The sequence below is a fragment of the Bombus pyrosoma genome, linkage group LG7, assembly GCF_014825855.1.
Source record: "Bombus pyrosoma isolate SC7728 linkage group LG7, ASM1482585v1, whole genome shotgun sequence".
Lineage (NCBI taxonomy): Eukaryota > Metazoa > Arthropoda > Insecta > Hymenoptera > Apidae > Bombus > Bombus pyrosoma.
The window spans coordinates 19,244,258-19,265,432 of record NC_057776.1 but is presented as its reverse complement, the minus strand read 5'-3'; the positions used below and the strand labels follow the sequence as shown (position 1 = coordinate 19,265,432).

Below are 21,175 nucleotides of genomic sequence, written 5' to 3'. Positions count from 1 at the left end.
TCGATGAGTGTGTTATGATGCCTTGATAGGTAAAAAGGATACACAAATGCAAATCTTTTGTTTTATTACAAATGTATATATATTTACAAAATGATATATTAATATACATATATGTATGTTTACAATGGTTCTTCTTTTTTAAAGTAACCTGTTTTATATAAAATATGTTATCTTATCTAAATTCTAAATCTGTCTAATTAAGAGAATATTGTATTTCTGCAAATTTTTCAATTTTTTGTTACCTTAATAGTATCAAAGAAATATAAATAGAAAATATTAAATAATTAGGTTTTTATCAATTTTCTCGTTAATTGCCAACAACCTTTCTTATAAATAAAATTGCGGCAATTACATTTAATTTACGTACCAAGTAATAATTTTATGCAAATGTCAATGTCAATTGTTTCTTCTTCTAATTTCATGCGCCACCGTCCACTATTGGCTTATTAGGTTTGTCGCGCTTAGCATTATGATACAGATACGAATGTACACGTAAACTATTACTGTTTTTATATTTATTACCACAAAGTCTACATGTTAGACTTTCAAGCGGACCGTGAATATATCGAACATGTAGTTTCAGATTTTCCTTACGCGTGAAATGACGAAGACACCATGGACATGAATACATTCGAATAACCTTACCTCTTTCCATACGTAATGTTGGGCCCAGTTCGGATACAACGCGTAAAGTTGTTTCCAATGGCAAACTGTTGTTGGAAATACCTTTAACGGTTCGTCGACCTTTACTATGACAACCAGTTTCGTACGTAAATTCACTTTCAAAACCAGTCATGTTACTTAAACCTATTAAATAGATGTTAATAAAGTCCTAACGGTAATTGTAGTTATTTAATACTAGATAAAAACAAATAAGTGTTTGAAGAAACTAAAGTATAAATAAAATTATAAAAAAAGCAAAGTTCAGAAGAATAAAAAAGTATATCGTTAAAATAAAAAGATAGAGATTAAAGACTTACCAAATGGATGAGTTTGTGTATTCTGATTGTAGGGAACTAATTGCATATCTGGTACATAGTCTGTAAGATATAATATTTTTCATTTAAACATTTACCATCCTGAGGTATTGAATTGTATAAAATTGAGATTTGAAACACCCAGTAAATAAGCATGCAAATATATAATTGATTCCATTGTAAAATTAATTTGTGCTACATATACTAAAAAAATTTGTACAACTGTATATCCATCGACGAAAACAGTTGAGTGTGTCAAATCTTTTGCATCAACAGCCAGTAACTGTAGTCTCTTCGCTAATTTTAATCATCTTGTTTTCTCTAGTACTCATTTTCTAAGTACTCATTCATTCAGCAAATGTAATATTTTTCAGCTCCGAATGATGTCATTATAGTCATCAGCCTACTAATTACATAACTTTTGAAATGATTACACTAATAAAACATGTAAAAATAATACCTTTTGTCTGTAAATTTTCTTCAGGTTTATAAAGTGTCTCGTTAGGCAAACATGTTTTATATCCTGCTTCTGTGTCTATGTCAAGTGTATAATCCAATGGTCCCTGCTTTGCTGATTCTATATGACTTATATCGGCTGTGCAGTCTAATGGTTCCTCTTCTATACTTGTCGAACTGTTATTTTGTATATCTTGTATATTATGAATTGAATTAGATTCTTGTTGACAACACATGTCACTGACACTTGTATTCTCTATAAATTCGTTACTGTGTAATTCATCTTTTGATAATTGGTTTTTGCATTGCTGGTTTTTCTGTATAAATTGTCCTTGTTCCTCAGAAGTAGGAGCATTTGTATCTGAATTAATACAATTAATACTGCTGTTTTCTGTGTTAAATATTTGATCCAAGTTCCCTGCATTCTTTGTTAAAGTTTCTCCAAGTTTCTATAAGATAAAATTCATTCTTTTATTTATCTTATTACCCTTTAAATTTGTATGTCTGATCGAACGTACCTCTTCTGTTTCTGTAGTTAAACCTTTTATTTGTAAAGTTTCTGCAACTTTCAAAAAACTAGCAATATCTTCTTGCTTAATGTTAACTTCTCCTTGATACATAAAGTGAAGCATTGCTGACAGATCACGGTAATTGACATCTTTTAAAATCACAATCGGATGTTTACAAGAGTTTCCCTGTATTATTACAAGTACTTTAATACTATAGAATATATAAACGTAAACTATATGAAATAAGTTTAAATATACCTTGAACAATTCCCTGAAGTATGTACTACAAACTGACAATATTAACTTATGTGCACGTAGTATTTGACCCTCTGCAGCTAATGTTACATCTACTAACTGCTCATCGGTTAATAATGTATATAATCCAGAGGACAAATTTCTTGGGAAACTATTCCAAACTAAGGAAAACTGTTCTCCAGACATTGTTTCTTTATTCTTTCTTTTTAAAACGTTTTGAAAATGTTTGAATAACTGAAAAATAAACATTTATAACAAAAATTATTATTCATAAATACTAGTAACTTATACAATTTTTATTGTACTTTATTCTAAGCAATATTATTTAAACAAACTTTATTTAGTATTTATACAATTGAAATTAATAATAAAAATTTACATATTAAGTTATATACATGTTAAAACTTTCTTCTTCTTTAAAACAATATATTGTCACAAAGGATACACTGATAATAAAGGAACAATAAACATTATAATTTATTTAAAAAGTTAACCTTTATTGAAACGCAATTTGACGATCTGACGAAAATAATCCACCGAAGCTAATGTTCGTTATGTAAACAATACGATTTTAATAATTGCACTATGACATACGCTTAAAAAATTCATTTAACTTCATTGTCACCACTTTTTCAGAGTTTCTCGAGGATTAGAAAGCAATATTTCATCAATTTTCAAACAATTCATGTCTAATTTTAAGTTACAATTTATAGTTTATAAAATAAATGTTTTGACGAATCAAAAAGTGCTCAGAATGATGTAAGATGGAGGAACAAATATCAATAACTTAAGATAAATTATCATGCTTTTTAATTACAAACAAACTTGGATTATACTAATATTGTTTCACATTTAGAAAGTACAGATTATGACAAGATATTTAATATAATACCACACACTGTCAATTTTTATTGCCTTTGTTTAATGCGTAATACTATGAATTACGCTATTTAATGTCGAAACACAGCCATTTTGATGACAATTATTTGTATGAGTAATTTGATGATTACAGGTTTGTTATAAGAAAAATTGTCAAATTTCACGCCCAAACTGTGAACTAAGAGTAATAGTTATTAAGAAAAATATAAAAATACCGGTAATTGAAATCATTTATTAATGTTTCTAATATCACATAGAATCTTGATATTCAATAGTCACATAATATTTATTTTAGTATCATAATATATACATGTATCGTAATTTTCGATGAATATTCACACTTCCGGCGTCTCTTCAGTTTCGCGTAAACGAAAACATTTCCACAAACCATAACGAGCTTCCCAATCTATAAAAAACAATTCTGGCTTGTTCCAAAGTATATGATGTGCTGCGAAATTATATTGAGATTGAATAGGGGGGTTTAGATGTGGAGCCCATTGTGCCCTTTCCATCATTACTTTATTCACATATTCGTAAAATACTTTAGCTTTATGAATCCAACATAAAAGAGACATAATTGCTATCACTGTCGCATGTAAATGATAAGATACTTCATCATGTTTATTTCGCTTCAAAGTTACATCTTGCAAATTCATTAAAAGACAAACTAGAGCTGCTGCTGTAAATCCACATGGTACCTCTACAGCAATCAGACATATCGTACAATATGTTGATTCTAAATTCATACGAGATGCACAATGAATTATGATACTTTTTAGAAGGCTATCATGCAAAATTTCTCTGTGAAGTTTACAGAATAGCTTATCTTCTTTAAAACATGGACCTATGCTGAGATCAAATTGAGTATCTTCGAAAAATATCTTAGGTGTATTAAAATTCATTTTATTTCCTTTTCTATCAAGCAAATATTGAATAACTCTGTTACCTAATAAATTAGTTATTTTATTTGTCGATGCTATCATTTTCATTAATAATGGAAATATTTTTGGAGTTAATGTCTTTTCATATAGAGTTACTTCATGTATGTAGGCTGTGTATTCAAGTGTACTACCAAATTCTAGAATAATTTCATCAGTCATTCCTTTCTCAACAACCCATGAACACATATGTTGAACTATGATCAGAAGATGATCGTTATATACATGTTTTACCATATTAATAATGCAGACTTCCAAGCCCTTTTTAAGCGTTGCATACGGTAAAAAATCAACAGTTGCATGTGCACTAGTTATAGAAATATAAAAAAGATTTAAAATTCTTTCAATAACTACTATTGTTTCATATGTATCTGGCCAATTATAAACATCTAATAATTCGTATAATATTCTTATAATTTTTCTTGTATCTTCTATATTTATATTTGGAGCTTCGATTCTGTCCCATATAATATGAATCATTGATGATGCATTAATACCATATTCCAATAAATTACACATAAGTTCAAAACAAAAGGTTTCAAACTCCCAAAGCTTATTTTCATAAATCGTGTTAATTACAGTTTCTAGAATTTCCTTAGACTTTTGAGGAATGTATATTTGCAATAAAGTAATGTAACATTCTCTCGTAAGTCGACATTTTCTTCGTCGTTTCCATTCGCACATGTTATACGTTTGAAAATAAGTTTCATTATAATACAAGAGGAGTTTGAGAATACATATAATAATAGCGTTTGGTTCATAAGTCAACAGCTGCTCTTGTAATGCATTTTTTGTTATTCTAATTATATTGTCAAGCATTTTGTCTTGTTCGCGTTGTGAATCTAGAGATGTAGAACACATTTCAAGTATATAATCCATTCTAGTTTTCAATTCTTCGTCACTAATCATTATTAAATAATATTATATTAATATTTGTAAAGGAACATTACAAACAGAATTTTGATTAGAACTAAATTCTAATTGAATATAACTGAATTTGCAGCTTTTTCTATTCAATTATTTTTCCTTATAAATCTTATACAGATGTGCTCGCTCTATATGAAGGATCAAATATACACATGATATTTAAAAAACAATTTCTCACTATGTATTTACATATATATATATAATATTCACAGATATGCATTAGATGTTCATTTTACTTTTTACAAAATCATATCTAAATAACAAAACATACATATTTCATTCAATTTCAAATGTTGAAATGTAATTATTCCTATAAGAAATAAATATTTTGCTTTTTTTTCTCTCATTGCATTTTGTAATACAAGTCTCCTGATTTAAGAAGTAAACTACAAAATAGCATCGTTGCTAAAAGAAATAATAACATTTTTTTAGAACCAAAGATCACCACCAACATCCTCCTCTGGTTGCGGTAATTGTTGTGGTGTTTTTTGTTTTTGTTTTGCGTTATTTTCTGTATCATCATCGCTTTCAGAGACAGCAAGATCGTCTTGTATCTTATTCTCGCTTTTCTCATCTCTTGCTGGCAAACCAGCTAACAAGAAGTCTGAAGGATCGTAATTAGGATCAACATCCATACTTTCATCTATAATTTAAGAAACATACGATTTAATTAATGAAATGATAAAATGATAAATAAATTTATAAAGTATTTCATTCCAATTACCAACCTTGCTGAAGCAATTGTTGGTCCGCCATATAAAAGCCGACATTACCCAATTGAACCATGGCTTCCGCTGCTTGTTGACTATCATCATCTGCTAATACTACTCCACTTTCTGTACCTTCTCTAACTTCATTTAGCTCAAGTGTTTCCATTTCCGCATTTTCCGACTGTTCATCCGTACCAAATGGAACCTCATCAAATTCATCTTCACTAGAGAATTGTAAATCTGTAACGAAGTATATAATGACATTTTCATTTAAAGATATACATTTAAAGATAATTTTATAAAATCCTCTCTACCTTCTTCAAGGACATCTTTCTTTTTCGAATTTACGCTTCTACTACCATCACCTTCCATGTCGCCTTCCACGTCCACAAAATCAAAATCATCCATATTCGATTTACCGAATGGATTTTCTGGCGAACTTGTTTGACTCTAAAAAAAAAACACCATAATTTATCAAATTTCTTATAGGGGAAAACTAGACATCTGTTTTTTATGGATAAATATTGTACCCCTCTAAATTCAGGCTCTACAATAGTATAATTTTCCTCATCTGGTCCAAGCCATGAAGGATCAATGTCTGCTTGCTCCATTGCTCGCTTTTGTACCAATAATATGTTATTTTCTAATTGTGTTAAATGTTCATCATACTGCAAGACAATTTGATTATGTGAATATATGATTAAAATATAATAATTAAGATATAATAAATACTCCTAAAAAAAGCCCTTAAGTACCTCATCTAATGTTTCTTTACAAACTTTTACTAGCAATTCTGCTTTCTGCGTAAATGGAGATTCCTTTCCGTTATACACTGTACAATTTTCCAAAATTTGTTCAATATCCCTAAGAAACTCATGGCGATTATGATACTTATGCGCTGGAAGAAATAGGTGTAATCAAATGTTTGTCAAAAAATTGATAACATGCAACACTATTTTAAATATAGTTTAACTTACCAGATACCTTTTTGGATATAGTTTCTAGATCCATAGGTCGTTTAATAACATTATAATAATCTTTCACTAATTTCTTATTAACTGGTTTCAAGAATGGCCAAGCTTCTGTCATAGATTTCAATTTATTATTTACAACATTGTCCAAGATAAAAGTGAGAGCAACTTGGTCATTGTCATCCAGTAGAGGATTAATTGCTTTTTCTAATCTCATCAGACGATCTTCCTTTTCTCCAAGTCTTTCTACACAAGTTTCCAGCATACGCTTAGCTGCTACTGTTAATGAACTCTTTGATCCATTATACAGAGTTGAGTTTTCTACAATCTGATTAACATCAGCCAAAAATTCTTCTCGGCTTTGATATTTCTTTAATCTTAAATTTTCACGTATGGTTTGTAAATCCATAGGTCTTTGTATAATTTTATAATAATCAGGAACAGCCTATTTATGAAATATGTAGATAAATTCCTCAGTTGCAGACATATATTTATAAAATAAATTTATATAAAAAAGTTTAATAAAAATAGAACATACTTTGGCATTAACAGGAAATAGAAAAGGTTGAACGTCAGGTAGGTCTCGCATTTCGTTAAGTATACTTTCTAGCATTGTAGACATAACTACAACAGGATCTGTTCTACGTCTATTAGCAGGTCTCTGTTGTCGTTTAAGATAATCACAATGATCGTCTCCGGTAGCTCTCCTTCGTTTCTTAGAGCTTACTGCCTCCTTAGGCACTTTCAAGAGTAACGTACGTCTTTTCATTTCTTCAGCATGCTACAAAAGAAAAATTATAAATTAACATATAATAATCATTTAAAAGAATACTAAGTGTTTTAAAAAACTAAATAAATTACCTTAATTAATTTGGACGATAACTTTACTTTCGTTCCATCTACATTAACAAGATCTTGATCATCTGTATTAAGCTGTTTCTCGATTTCTTCCTCTTGTTCTTCTGTCATCGCAACATTCACGGGCGCTGTAGTTATGCTATTCTGATATAAAGGGCAAGCTTTATTCGTACGCATGTGACCTACATTACCGCAAGCACCACATTTCAGTTTGAGATCTGGCTTAAGTTTAGGTTTTTTACGTTTAGTAGGAGATACTTCCGGTTTAGGATGTTTAGAAGCAGAAGAAGTAGATTGGAATGAATTACAGAATGGAAGGATACTGTTTGAGGATGTAGTGGTTGGGGTATTGGTATTACTACGGTCGAATATATTACTCAATGACGCATTGTTTCCTGCCATTGGGCCACCAAGCATACGTTCACGTTCTTGATTTCGTTTAATCCTACGTAGTTGTTCCTGAATTCTTCTTTTCTCTCTCTTCATCTCTTCTTTTTGTGCCTCGTCCAATGTTGCAAATTGTTTAATAAACGTTTCATCCTTAGAATTTCTAATTTTTATATAAGTATCTATTACCGCAGACTTCCTTACTAATTCTACTCTTGTATATTCTTTGCCCTCTGGATTTCTAAATGTCCGATAAATTTTAAGAACTCTACCCTGTTGCGAGTTAAAGTTATTTACAGGGCTATCTTCTTCGTCGTCCTTCTTTTTCTCTTTAGACTTCTTATCTTGTTCTTGAACTTCACCCATTAACATCTTTCGTAATTCATGTCGTTGTTGTTCCTCTCGTTCAAGTGATAATTGGGTACTAGTTTTTTTATTGGAAAGCATGTTTTCTATGTTTTTACCCATCTCTTCTATATCAGAACTATCTTCTTCAGAACTCTCGCCTTCGTCTGTACTCAAAACCTCATTAGAAGATAAAACACGATTTTGTAAATCAAAAATTCTCTGACATTCTTCTTTGTATCTTTCTTGGTGCTCAGCTATAGAGAAACGATTTCCTCGTGAAAATTTAGTCATGCCCTCTTCTCCAGCTTTAGCTTTTTCTGTTGACAACGTTCTAACAACATCGATTACCTCCCATCGAGATAATTTTTTAATTTCTTCCTCAGGCACACCAAATTTTCGAAGTAACGCTTTCGCGTTATTTAATGATAACCTTCTTAAATCGGCATCTGTTCCAGTCACAGTCCTTTTTGGTTGAGCTTCTTGTTCTTCCTAATTAAAGTTAGAAAACGAATGACTTAAAATATAAAATATGCAAAAAAATAATTATAACTGAATATTAAATATTTACCTTACTAATCGTGGGTTTATTTGGTACTCGAACGTAGGAAAATCCTTCACCACAACCTGTTGGATCAGCTGGTCCTGCTAACTGTAACAAGCATTTACCTTTCATAGCTTGAATGTATGCTCGTGTCGTATTCCAAGGCGCAACTTTAACTTCATCGTCCATTTTTAATTGCATTTCTTCGTCATCGTCGTCTTGAGGAGTAAATAGGAATTTTTCACCATAACCAGCGTCCTTTAGTCTTTGCTCAGCTGCAATCATACTAAAATAAGCGCAACATTGTTCCGGCGACACCATCGCTCGAATCTCTTCTTCGGTTGGTAATCTAAAGTCGGGTTTTATAACCCACCAATTTGAATCCATGCCTAATATAAAAGAGTTTAATGTTTGTCAGACTAACTTATGATACAAAGGTAATTCAAACAGTTTATAGTATAACTTATGCAATAATAAATACCTGTTCTTTTAAAATCAGCGCACAGTTTCAAACGTTTCCTAATACTACTTTCACTATGCGAAGGGAATGCTTTTTTAATATCATCCATTTTAATACGTCGGGGTGTATCTTTAGATTTCCAAAATAATCTGTATATAAATACTTGTAAAAAATCTCTCACAAAATTATTAGCTCTCTTTGAATTAGGACCTGGAACTTCATATAATGGACATTCTTGACCAGCAACGAATAAAGCATCCATTTCTCTGATATAATATTGTTGTCTAGGTATACAAAAAAATTTATTAGTTGTAATACATTCTTCATGCTATAAATAATTTCAATAAAGAAATGTTATTAAAATACCTTGTTCTTATAACTAAGAAATCTGTTTCTGGAATTTTGTGCTCATAAATTGGCGCTCTATACATATTATTTTCCACTGCTTGTATACTTTGACCAGGTGTAAGAATTCCAAGAAATGGGCTAGTATGAGCATAAGCGGTTTCACCATATTTGTATTTCTGTGGTCCTTGATCTTTGCCTGCCTTCCTCTTGTAGTAATTTTTCACCTTGGAACACATTCCTACTTGATTCATCAACGGGGGATGTTCTTCAGAAAATTCAATAAGTACCAATTCACCATCTTTGCCAGTTAAATCTTCAGGAGTTCTCATGAAAAAGACATCACCTCCACCAGATGCAATTCTCTCTTGTTCTCTTTGCTAATGGACAAACGTCATTTAATTCTTGTTCCTACTTAACAAACAATGTAATAAAGCATAATACATACTTTGGCTTTTTTTTTGATATGCTTTATTAATGGCAGGACAGAATGTGGACCAGGATGAGCGAGCGGTCCATGGCTAAATCTTCTTAAAGGTGGTCTATGGAAATTTCGAAGCCGAATTTGGCCCATATGAGTTTGAACAAATGGAACACGTAATTCTACTACTGGCGTACTATGTTGTATCAAATTTCCACCTCCAACTTTTAATCGTAATGTTGTTTCTGACGATCGCGGCATATAGTATCTAAATAACACAGAAAATAATAAAATTATTTCTTTTTGTGCGAATTAAAATTATTAAATTATTAACTTACGTATCATTTGAAATATTAAATGGATCTCTATCAGGTGATTTCGGTGGTGGAGGTGGAGTGTCTTCTTCCAATACGTTAATTACTCCAGCTTTTCCTAGTAATAATTTACTTTTTTTCACATGAGGATGAGGTATTTTTACTTTTGGTTGAGGTCCATTATCTTTATGTACCAGTGCTGGATCTATGTCATCAGGAATACCAAGAACAATATTCTCATCATTTGGATCCAAAGTAAGAATTTTAGGCTTTGGTATCTTCTTCATATTCTCAGGATCCCAAATTACTTCTTCTTCCCAAAGTCCATACACCAATTCTTCATTTTCTACAGGAAAAATAGAGTACCAAGTATCATCATAATTTTCTTCCCGATTTTGTTGTTGATTCCCTTTACTCATGTTCCTATTGATAAATGTAGAAGTAAAAATGAAAAAAAATTATATATGCAGTAATTTTCTAGTATAGAATAACAAATAGATTACTACTTTGCTTACAATTTAGTTTTCTGAGATTGCATGTGCAATGGAGTTGTAATTTGCGAAGTGGCTAATCGAACGTTTGATGCGACTGGTACAGGTGCTCCTTTTCCTGGTTGACTGAATGCCTGAGCAGTTCTGTTCCCACTGGATGGTACCCATCCAGCTGCATTATTTTTACTATTTAATTTCTGTAATACCTTTTAAAGTATTTATATTCTTACTTGTTAACTTACATAAATATTTAATTAAGAATATCTTACACTAAGATATTATGTACCTTATGCTTTATGTCATCACCATTCCATATGACATCATCCTCCCAGTGTAATTGTGATACCATTAAAAATGCATCATCAGAAAATTCCTCATTAGCGTCTTTGATATCTTTATTATCTTTATTGCTTTGTTCATCTAACTATTAGAAATATAACAATAGCATTATCCATGATAAATTGATTTGCAGAAATATTAAATTACAACTTCAAAATTATGTTTGATACTTCATATTTTGATATATATACAAATTAAATACCTTGTCAACAATTTTAAATCCATAGTTAAAACCATCCCCAGTTTCTGGAACTTGAAGCATATCATACCAAAGCTGTGCAGGACCAAACCGCCAATCTGCAACTTTTGGCCCCATATCTCCATTTTCTCCAGTTTCACCTGATTTATCAACTTGTTCTTTATCTTCTACTGGCATTAATAACTTTGTTTCGTCATCAGAACGACATATATCTGGTGTTGGGTCTGGACCATATTGCATCACCCAGCCCTAATATACACATAAATATTTAATTAACATACAATTGATACACTGTAAAATTGAACCACTATTTGTACATACTTTAAACTTCGTTTTTTTTTCCTCCTGATCAGAGCCAGAATCAGAATCTCTAATATCATGATGTCGTTTCTTTTTACGTCTCCTTTTAACACCCTTCCATATTTGTGGAAGACTACTAGGTTTTCCTGGACCAAATAATCTTGAAAACCTTAAAACTTTATTAGCTCGAAAATCAGGAAACAATTCAGTAACATCAACATTGGCATATTTTGATGGTAGCATAGAAGCAAGAGGGGTTTCTAATTTACGCTGACGTGCAGCTTCTGCTTCTTCTGCGGTAAGTGCTTCTTTTTCTTCGGGAATTGGAGGAGGTGGCATTAATTGTGTATCAGATTTATTAACAACCTCTTCATCATCAGCATCATAATCAGCATTTTCCTTTTCAGTTTTTACTTCAAACATGTCCTGCTTACCTATTCATTAAAGTAATATTTATATTTATATATGTCTATAAAATTCTATTTTTAACTAAAAAATCTTTTGATAATTATATTTTTGTTATGCTTACCACTTTCTTCTCTTTCATCCTCAGCTAATTCATTTATATCAAAAAAGTCAAGAGCACTAGGTGATTTCTTAACATAACTGGTATCTTTCTCGTCAATCATATCATTTTTTTCTTCAGGCTTATCATTAGATTCATTTTCTTTTTCTTCTGTGATATCATCATTTTGCATCATTTCACGAATAAACGAACTTAATCCAAGCCTATTCAGTGAAGCTATATGTTGCTTTGCCTCTGGATCAAGAATATCATCTTCCAGTTGACCGTTGTCATCAATGTTGCCAAACAAAAAACCAGTCATATTGATCCCAGACGTTATGTCTTTATCATTTTCTTCTTCAGAATCGGCCATTTTGTTATAATTAAAATTCAAGAAATTAGTATGATGTTAAATTTTCATAAAAAGATATCAGTTTTCCGAATATACAGTAGACGTACAGCACTAGCACATATTAATTGCACAGTTCTTAATTGTATATCATACATTTATTTATTTACAGTTCATTATGTGTATATACTTATATATTTTTATTATGATTTTACTATTTACAAACTTTTATTAATTATAAAATTAATGAAACAACGTTTTGTTTACGTAGACCTTTGCATCAACTAACCGCCATGTTCTTTAACATATTAGATAGACTGACTCTCTGACAGACCATTAAATGAAATTATATTTGGTATTTCTTACAACATTTAAAAAATAAAGTCCCTAAGAATAGAATGAAGTTCATAGGATATTCCTATGTTCATGAGTGATAAGTGGTAACAAAGAGGAATTTCGTTTCCGTAGGTTTCCTCTGGTAAGCACGGTCGTGTACACAAGATTGGAAACACCAATGGTGTTATACCACTATGGAACACTGCGATCGAGAATCTGGATTTTGTATTTAGCGTCATCCTTCGGTGAAAGCATTGAAGATAAAGGATATAAACTAAATCACTTAAACTGAGCTTAATCAATGATTGAACTAAACTATTTTTCATAATTTTTCTCCGTTTATTTAAAGTAAATACATATACAATATTTCATATAATATAGAAAAATGTTGCTTAAATGAATATTAGTTATAAACTGTTATTAAATATGTATTATTATTTCCAACAAAAAGTTTTAACAAAATTACAAGGTCCAAATCAAATATGTACACATAGATTTAGTATTTTTATATTTGGCGCACGTAATAAAATATGTTTATCGTAAGCACATTTTTAGTTTTATTAATTCATTAATGTATGACTATTAACGCTATCTATAATGTACGTAGATAATATGATGTCCAAAATATTATGCATGATTGAAACATTTCAATGTTATTAAAATTTTTATTGAAAAAGCAAAGTTACAGTATAATCTTAGAGTTTACATAGGTTTTTAGTAATGAGAAACATATTTATATTATATAACATTTATTAGACATTAGTTAAAAACAAAATAATAATAATAATAATAATAATATAATCATAATAATCATTTATGCAGTACAAAAGTTGGTCTCTATTATCATTATCGTAGTGTCGCGTTTTTTCCTATCACCCCTGCTACTCGGCCTGCCGTGAATCCAGTATGTGATCAGATTCAGAAAAGAGAGAGGAAGAGATGGAGACAGAGAGAACCGGGAACCAGGTACGGGCTATCTCTACACGATAGCGTTACATAACGAATCCTAACTTCTCCATTGGAGCGCCTTACTGCGGATAAATTGACCAACTTCGTCCGATCACTAAGAGCCTTACCCCCCACCACCGGAGTTTCTAGACCTATATATACAACCGTGGTGATAATTATCCTAGGTACTTTCAATGTTAGTATTGGACAAACTACAAAACGATATTGGTAAAAGACTGATAGGTACATTTTTTAATTGTTGATCGCTACTTCACTACATGCTATAAACATTATGATAATAATTACTTTAAATTTATTGAATAATGATATAAAGACATTTTCTTTGATATAAAGATATTTAGAACCTATTTTTATAGAAGTAAATTATACTGGTTTATACAAGTTGACAAATTTAAGAATTCTATAATTTGTCTCGAAAGAAAATGAATATGACTGAAAAATAAACTGTTATAGAAAAGATAAGACACAATTTATTATTTGTTCATGTACAAAGTAATATTATTTTCATGGAAAGTAAAAATGTAATGTTAACACTAGGGTTGAATTGTGAAACACAAACGAAATTTTTACGAACTTGTTAAAAATAGTTACATTATTAAATATTAACACAATACTTTTCTAATAATGTTTTTCGCCATTGTCCTATCTGTACATCGTTATAATAAACAGATGCACCTATAAAGATGAAATTTATTAAGAGAATTTGAGATTTTACATTAGTAAATTTTTTTTTATGAAAATCATTTACAAAGAATCTTATGTATTGTAAATAACATGTGTTTGTATGATGTAGATGTTTTTCTACATAGTACAAAATGCTGAAGAGGCAACTAATGTGCCTTCATTTAGAATGTATATCACTAACAGTAACATAGCGGTAAGCCTGTTTTGCAATATTTTCAGCCAAATTAATATATACTGAACTGATGCATTATGAGAAAAATAGAGTTCTTCTAATTTTTATAAATAAAAAGGAAGCAGAATAATTAAAAATCTCAAGTAATAATACAATGCAAAAAATTATTGTAATCTTAAGTTATTATTTTACGAAATATAAAATGTGTGTAAAAAAGTGACTTTTCAGATAAAACCAACATGTAGATCAAACTATACTTATTGGGTTGTGACATAAGTAAGTTCGGTTAAACTCAATATTTTTCTTTACTTGACCGAATTTATTTATGCTACAACCTAATAGATGTTCAGTTTAAAATATACAAAATGTGTAAACAGTTTTCCTTACATTACATTATGAAACGAAGCATTTTGTTGTATCAGAAAAAATGAAATATAATTCATGCCTCTTTTCTGAAGTAAGCACTGGAACAGAAATTTTTTATCAAGTCCATTTTTAAACTATCGAAGGACAATCTTAAATCTCAACACAATCCTCCTGTTTGTTGCTGATAAACTTCTATTGTGTCTCCTTCTTCCATCTCAAGGGTTGTTGGTGTGTCTAATTCGTTTATGGGTTCTCCATCAAATCTAAACCTTACTGCTGCTATCGCCAAGCCCTATATAAAAATATAATACTCTTACTACTACAAATATAATGATCTCTAATTGTTTAGGTTATTTAGATACAGATATAGATGTAATATAGGTATTTATCTATACAAAGGTACATAAATTATATACACACCGTTTTATAATACAAGGGTGTAACTTCAAATTATAATAATAAATTAAATACAGACTCTTACCACACGATCACAGTAGGCATTCATTAATTTTCTGAGTGGTGTGTGCTTCTTAATTTTAAACTGAACCACTGCACTATCTTGTCCCAATACTTTTAAATTTATGTGCTCCGATTCTGCTTTAGTTTCCTGTAACAAAGGATGTTCTTGAATCATCACTTACCATTGCATCAATTTTAAGGTTAGAAAATATTACCTTCTTCTCGTCAGACATGTTTACAGTTTTTCACAAATACGTTAGTTTGTCACTGATTAATAAAGAAATTTCCACGAAATTTTTTTAACTACCGTGTCAAATATCAGATCACTTAAAATTCTTATAAATAAACGTAAGTACAAATGAATCACTCGCAATAATCCCGCTCCTACCTTTATAGCTGTAATCACAACGTTTCCATACTACGCAAGTAGTATACGTACTATCATAGAAAGTTATTGGCATACACACGTTTTGAAAACCTAGCATACGTGATTAATAAACTTTTTAGGGAATTTCGTTACTCAGTCACGATCTGGTGAAAAATAAAATGAGTATCACACGTAACTTCACACTTATCAAAAAGTGCGCAAAATTTTCAATTTTTAAAGAAATAAATCTAAATAAGGTTGTCTTTAATGTTTACATTTTAAGGTTAAATTTTAGCCGAATATACTTGTATTTAATACATTCATATTATTATAATATCAACTACCTAACAATCACTATCATGATTCATGATGAATCTGTCAAGATGAATCATATCTACGTATCCTTTATTAGAATATAAAAGGTACGAAAACGTAACTTCGTTTTATCAATGAAAATCATACAATTAAACTGAAGTATATTCAAGCATCAAATGATTTCTCTTTTATAAATAATTATGCAGTTAAGAAATAAAAATTTATTCTATATAAAATTGTATTATTAATCATTGTATTAACAAAAGATCAATTTTATAATAAACAAGACCATTCTACCTTAATTTCTTATATATATATATATATATATAACACTACTAAAATGCGCTATCACAGTATCAAAATTTGCATAATTCGAAGCTTGCGTACGCGTGCATAGTATTAAATTTAAAATAATCAAAATATACAAAATATATTCACTACCATTTTATCTCGTGGTTAAATATTCTAAAGCAAAGTGTATGTCTGTATGTATATGAAAAAATATAAAGTATCGTGCTACAAATTATGTTCAGAACGTAAGTAAATGTTCCATCTTGTTTGAAAATTTTTTGGTCCTGAAAAGGACCGTTTTCGTTTCTTAAACTGTTTTTGACTGTCTATTTTGAGCTGGTGTACTTGGTGACTGCTTTGGTGCCTTCACTGACTGCGTGTTTTGCTAATTCTCCGGGAAGTAGAAGTCTTACAGCGGTTTGAATTTCACGAGATGTAATTGTAGAACGTTTGTTGTAATGCGCCAATCTTGATGCTTCTGCTGCAATGCGTTCGAAGACATCATTGACGAAACTGTTCATGATGCTCATCGCTTTGCTGGATATACCGGTGTCAGGGTGTACTTGTTTCAACACCTTGTAAATGTAAATAGCGTAGCTTTCCTTCCTCCTCCTCTTCTTCTTCTTGTCAGCCTTACTAATATTCTTCTGCGCCTTACCAGCTTTCTTCACAGCTTTTCCACTAACTTTCGGCGGCATGATGCTTCAAATTATCTTCGAAATATCGTAGACGAATAGAACCGTACGATTTACTGTTTCAGAGAGTACTGAGCGCAGTGAGAACACATTCCTTTTATATACTGGAACAGGGGCTACGTTGAACCAATCACAATTCAGCTTGGAACTGCTAACGCCTTTCTACAATCTGATTGGCGCGCTGCTGCTACCGTTACATTCTCCACGATACAATTGATTTTATACGCGTAACATATCTAACATATTTCTAAGGCCTTTTTTACAAATTAAAAGTGTAAAAGTTATATAGTTTCCTTTTTTTATATTAAAGAACATAATGGATGTGTGTAACAAAATTGAACTAACAAATATCATGTATTTTATAGTGAAAGTTACACAAGAGAAAATAATATATAGCTTTAAAAATTTAACGCAAAAAAATTAATATATGTACACATATTGATAAACTAAAACAATAGAATATATTAATAAAATATTTTCACATAGTTTGTAACTTCGGTATTTATAAATAAAAATTATTTCCGAAACTCATGCTTATAAGATAAAAAGGAAGAATAATGCGCTAGGTAAAAGAGTAGGTTGATAGTAAATTAATAATAATTTAGTACATTTATTCTTGATTTTAGCCAATCTTTTGAATTATTTCATTTCTTTTCTATACCATTGGCATTGCATAATTAATTAATATATTACAATAGTGTATAATTTATTTAAAGTGCTTATTATAAAGTGAAATTTATAAAGTAACTAAAGTAATACTGCTATTACCAATTTTTACTACTTCCTTTTTGGTGTATGAATTGAACCTTGTAATAAAGAAAGAAAAATATATATAGACCTTTTTAGGTAATTTATGATCAAATTAGGAGATAGCAGATGGTTATCCTTAAGAATTAAATTGTTCGCCATTTCAAATATATGTATGATTCTTTGCAAAATAATTAATCTACATTAAGAATATTGAGTAACGATTGTTTCACATAATCAATTTTTTATATTTTGTGTTCTAAATTTTAAACTGCCTTTTCGAAGCAAATAGAAACGTGTACGTCTTTTATTCAATACATATATAAATATATACATGTTCAAAATGAAAAATACGGTGAAGAAACAATACAATAAGTATTCTAAGAGCATTATAGTTATAATTTATGGAGAAACATTTAAACAAAATATATTTCATTAAATACAATACAAAATACATAAAATCTTTCTTCTATCAATCATTATTTAAACATTATATATTAATATAAAAAATGCTTTTTGTTAGATTATTACATTATATAAAATATAATTATTATTATTAAATATAATTGTGTTATTTTAATATATATATATATACATATCATATATTATATATTAACATAACACAATTTAAGAATGAAATGTTTAATTTCAAATATATTATCAAGTTGAAAGATCATTCATTTATAAAAATAATATAAAATAACAGCTTATAAAATTATTGTATTTCCGAACCAATGAGAACGCTGCCCGTCAGCGATTGGTCAATTTCTGTTGCTACGGACCCTATATAAATGATGCTCTTGTAGTCCTCTGCGTATTCGTTTACATTCTTCGAGTAACGAAATAAGGGAAGAGAACAATTCTTGATGTTAGTAGAAAGTGTTTTGGATGTTTTTTGCGCGATGAAAGATGGAAGACCAAAAGATGCAGTTTCGTCACATTATGTTTCGCTGCTTTAAAAAAGACAGTACGCCTAAAAACACTGCAAAAGAGATTTGTGATGTTTATGGTGATCGATCTATAACTGTTCAAACAGTCCGGAGTTGGTTTAGGAGGTTTAGAGCCGGAAATTTTAATTTGAAAGATGAAGACCGCAGCGGTCGTCCATCCACCACTGATATTGACCTTATCAAGACCTATCTCGATGAAAACCCAAAGTCTAGTGTTCGTAAGATAGCAGATGCTTTAAACATTCCGCGAACAACTATTCACGAACATTTAACAAAGCTTGGGTACGTTAATCGCTACGACGCGTGGGTCCCTCATCAACAGACGGAGAGTAATTTCCTGATTCGAATTTCGATATGCAATTTGCTAATTCAACGCAATAAAAGAGAGCCATTTTTAGAAAAGTTAATTACTGGAGATGAAAGTTGGATTCTCTATGACAACACTGCGCGCAAGCGATCTCGATCGAGTCGAGATAAATGTCCTCCAACGGTAGCAAAACCTAAACTTCACCCGAAGAAGGTGCTGCTTTCAATTTGGTGGGACTGGAAGGGTATCCTCTACTACGAATTACTTCCGGAAGGGCAAACGATCAACAGCGAAAAATATTGCACCCAACTCGAAAAACTTAAGGAAGCTATTATCACGAAACGTTCTGCAGTGATGAACAGACGTGGCGTCGTGTTCCACCACGATAACACTAGGCCACACGTTTCTTTAGCGGTGCGAACAAAACTTCTAGAGTTTGATTGGGATGTTTTACCACATCCTCCATACTCTCCAGACCTTGCACCATCGCAGTATTATTTGTTCCTCCCCCTAAAGGATTTTCTTCGTGATAGAAAATACAAATCAGTAAACGAAGTGAAAAACGGCCTTGAAGAATATTTTAAAAGTAAGCCAAGAGAATTTTGGAAAAATGGCATTATGAGGCTACCGGAGAGATGGCAAAAGGTGGTAGAATATAAAGGATCATACATTATTTAAGAAAGGTACACAGAAGAAAATATATTTTATATTTACCTCCTATTTAAAGAACGAAAAGAACTTTCCGGACAACCTAATAACTGTTCTATTCAATCGTTTGTCTTCATTTTAGTATAAATCTAAAATGTCCAGTTGTGAGAAAGGAGGGAAAACAAAGGCGAAGGGAAATTCATTTCGTTCGTTCAAAGCGGAACTCAAATTTCCTGTTAGTCGTATCCATAGACTTCTGAGGAAAGGTAATTACGCCGAACGCATGGAGTCTGATCCTCTTGCCTACCTGACTGCAGTTATGGAATATTTGGCTGCTGAAGTTCTGGAATTGACTGGAAATGCAACACGAGACAATGAAAAATCCAGAATCATACCCAGACACGTTCAACTCGCCATCCGTAATGACGAGGAATTGAACAAATTACTATTTGGAATCACCATCAATCAAGGGGGTGTTTTGCCAAACATTCAAACGGCACTTTTGCCAAGAAAAATGGAAAAGAAGGCATAAACAACAATGTATCCACGAAATGGCCCTTTTAAGGGCCACGAATTGTCTTCAAGACGTGAAGGCTCTTCTCGGATTTTGCTTTGTCCTTTTAACCCTTCGGATTTACACAATTGCCAGGATAATTGTTATGTCGCGTTATCATCATACGAAACGACACGTAAAGTGTCTTAGGTCGTACTAACTCGTCGTTGTACGGTCAAACATTCACTATTGTATAACACCGAAGTTGTTGGATCGATTAAATATATAGTAACCTGTTAACCGCAGCGTTATTTCAATTAATCACCCTTATTATCCCACAAGAAATAAGGGATCATACGATTCGTGGCGTCGATTAGTCTATCGTAACGGGAATTTACGACTCTCGTTGGCGCGCTTCTACGAGATCGCGTCTCCCCGCGAACGTGCGAAAATTCAATAATCATCGGCGACCTATGTTACTAAATTTTATAAAATGATTAAAATAAGAAATTTCATGAAAAATTTTCAAATTTATTAGAGTCAAAATATTTGGAAATTTTTCCGTAGCTATTATTTTAGGATATCCTATATATATATGTCGGAGAAGCGCTGGGATCAGGGTTGTGGGCGTTTAATGAATCTTCACGATGGTTGGCCATTGATGCGGTACGACACCGGTGAAGTTTATTGTTGCGATAAAGGTGGTACAATCTTAGTGGCTTATCACGGTGATTGAGCGCTCGCGAAGTTAGTGACAGTGAACCCAGGTCCGATGACGAATACGCGGTCAACGGGATAATAGATGTATGTTCTCACAAACTCCGAATTCGCCGAGACGTTATACTTTCTTGCTGACGAGGCCGCACACGAGAGAGTGAGAGTTCGTCACGACGATGC

The 21,175-nt window shown here is 31.2% G+C and overlaps 7 protein-coding genes across 15 annotated transcripts in view; 3 read left to right on the top strand and 4 right to left on the bottom strand.

Moving 5' to 3' along the window:
- LOC122568902 overlaps positions 1-14,102 on the top strand; it is a 39,586-nt gene extending 25,484 nt beyond the window's left edge. The window contains exon 8 of the transcript XR_006317257.1: positions 12,948-14,102. The gene's annotated coding sequence lies outside the window, so the exon portion shown is untranslated. The remainder of the gene's footprint in view (positions 1-12,947) is intronic.
- Positions 64-5,035, bottom strand: LOC122568909 (protein abrupt-like). 8 transcript variants are annotated; one of them, XM_043729191.1, is made up of 6 exons: positions 3,387-3,576; positions 2,201-2,431; positions 1,952-2,128; positions 1,438-1,882; positions 981-1,040; positions 64-807 (listed from the first exon to the last, which is right to left on the bottom strand). In XM_043729191.1, exons 1-6 carry the CDS (start codon positions 3,465-3,467, stop codon positions 419-421), a joined length of 1,383 nt encoding a protein of 460 aa, XP_043585126.1. In that variant the 5' UTR covers positions 3,468-3,576; the 3' UTR covers positions 64-418. The 8 variants fall into 8 exon arrangements, 7 of the variants coding, with proteins under 7 accessions (XP_043585126.1, XP_043585130.1, XP_043585128.1 ...); XM_043729195.1 differs by having other exon boundaries at positions 67-807; positions 3,292-3,409; XM_043729193.1 differs by lacking the exon at positions 3,387-3,576 and adding an exon at positions 2,593-3,236 and having other exon boundaries at positions 67-807.
- On the bottom strand, positions 5,224-12,801 carry LOC122568898 (transcription initiation factor TFIID subunit 1). 2 transcript variants are annotated; one of them, XM_043729160.1, is made up of 18 exons: positions 12,155-12,801; positions 11,647-12,059; positions 11,329-11,574; positions 11,074-11,211; positions 10,812-10,993; positions 10,321-10,719; positions 10,010-10,250; positions 9,583-9,941; positions 9,238-9,500; positions 8,784-9,145; positions 7,484-8,704; positions 7,161-7,403; positions 6,629-7,067; positions 6,407-6,549; positions 6,182-6,319; positions 5,966-6,101; positions 5,670-5,891; positions 5,224-5,584 (listed from the first exon to the last, which is right to left on the bottom strand). In XM_043729160.1, the coding sequence occupies exons 1-18, from the start codon at positions 12,501-12,503 to the stop codon at positions 5,370-5,372; spliced, it is 5,709 nt and encodes a 1,902-aa protein (XP_043585095.1). In that variant the 5' UTR covers positions 12,504-12,801; the 3' UTR covers positions 5,224-5,369. The 2 variants fall into 2 exon arrangements, with proteins under 2 accessions (XP_043585095.1, XP_043585096.1); XM_043729161.1 differs by having other exon boundaries at positions 10,812-10,984.
- Positions 14,103-14,234: 132 nt separating the features above from the next.
- On the bottom strand, positions 14,235-15,822 carry LOC122568916 (small ubiquitin-related modifier 3). The gene is made up of 3 exons (XM_043729207.1): positions 15,681-15,822; positions 15,488-15,613; positions 14,235-15,298 (listed from the first exon to the last, which is right to left on the bottom strand). Exons 1-3 carry the CDS (start codon positions 15,696-15,698, stop codon positions 15,164-15,166), a joined length of 279 nt encoding a protein of 92 aa, XP_043585142.1. The 5' UTR covers positions 15,699-15,822; the 3' UTR covers positions 14,235-15,163.
- LOC122568914 (histone H2B-like) lies at positions 15,680-17,185 on the bottom strand. Its single transcript, XM_043729204.1, has one exon. The coding sequence runs from the start codon at positions 17,134-17,136 to the stop codon at positions 16,765-16,767; it is 372 nt and encodes a 123-aa protein (XP_043585139.1). The 5' UTR covers positions 17,137-17,185; the 3' UTR covers positions 15,680-16,764.
- Positions 17,186-18,789: 1,604 nt separating this feature from the next.
- On the top strand, positions 18,790-19,815 carry LOC122569836 (histone-lysine N-methyltransferase SETMAR-like). Its single transcript, XM_043731463.1, has one exon. It carries the CDS (start codon positions 18,790-18,792, stop codon positions 19,813-19,815), a length of 1,026 nt encoding a protein of 341 aa, XP_043587398.1.
- Positions 19,687-20,555, top strand: LOC122568913 (histone H2A-like). The gene is made up of 2 exons (XM_043729203.1): positions 19,687-19,820; positions 19,928-20,555. The coding sequence occupies exon 2, from the start codon at positions 19,940-19,942 to the stop codon at positions 20,315-20,317; it is 378 nt and encodes a 125-aa protein (XP_043585138.1). The 5' UTR covers positions 19,687-19,820; positions 19,928-19,939; the 3' UTR covers positions 20,318-20,555.
- The last annotated feature ends 620 nt before the right edge of the window (positions 20,556-21,175 follow it).

What these genes read in the sequence shown, in the direction of transcription:
- LOC122568909 (XM_043729190.1), bottom strand. Translation starts at nt 4,923, where the DNA reads ATGATTAGTGACGAAGAATTGAAAACTAGAATGGATTATATACTTGAA.
- LOC122568898 (XM_043729160.1), bottom strand. Translation starts at nt 12,503, where the DNA reads ATGGCCGATTCTGAAGAAGAAAATGATAAAGACATAACGTCTGGGATC. An exon ending in CAATCTCAGAAAACTAAATT is followed by an intron (nt 10,720 to 10,811) that starts GTAAGCAAAGTA and finishes ATTTATCAATAG; the next exon opens with GAACATGAGTAAAGGGAATC. An exon ending in TAGAGCCTGAATTTAGAGGG is followed by an intron (nt 6,102 to 6,181) that starts GTACAATATTTA and finishes TTTTTTTTTTAG; the next exon opens with AGTCAAACAAGTTCGCCAGA.
- LOC122568916 (XM_043729207.1), bottom strand. An exon ending in ATGCCTACTGTGATCGTGTG is followed by an intron (nt 15,299 to 15,487) that starts GTAAGAGTCTGT and finishes ATTTTTATATAG; the next exon opens with GGCTTGGCGATAGCAGCAGT.
- LOC122568914 (XM_043729204.1), bottom strand. Translation starts at nt 17,136, where the DNA reads ATGCCGCCGAAAGTTAGTGGAAAAGCTGTGAAGAAAGCTGGTAAGGCG.
- LOC122569836 (XM_043731463.1), top strand. Translation starts at nt 18,790, where the DNA reads ATGGAAGACCAAAAGATGCAGTTTCGTCACATTATGTTTCGCTGCTTT.
- LOC122568913 (XM_043729203.1), top strand. Translation starts at nt 19,940, where the DNA reads ATGTCCAGTTGTGAGAAAGGAGGGAAAACAAAGGCGAAGGGAAATTCA.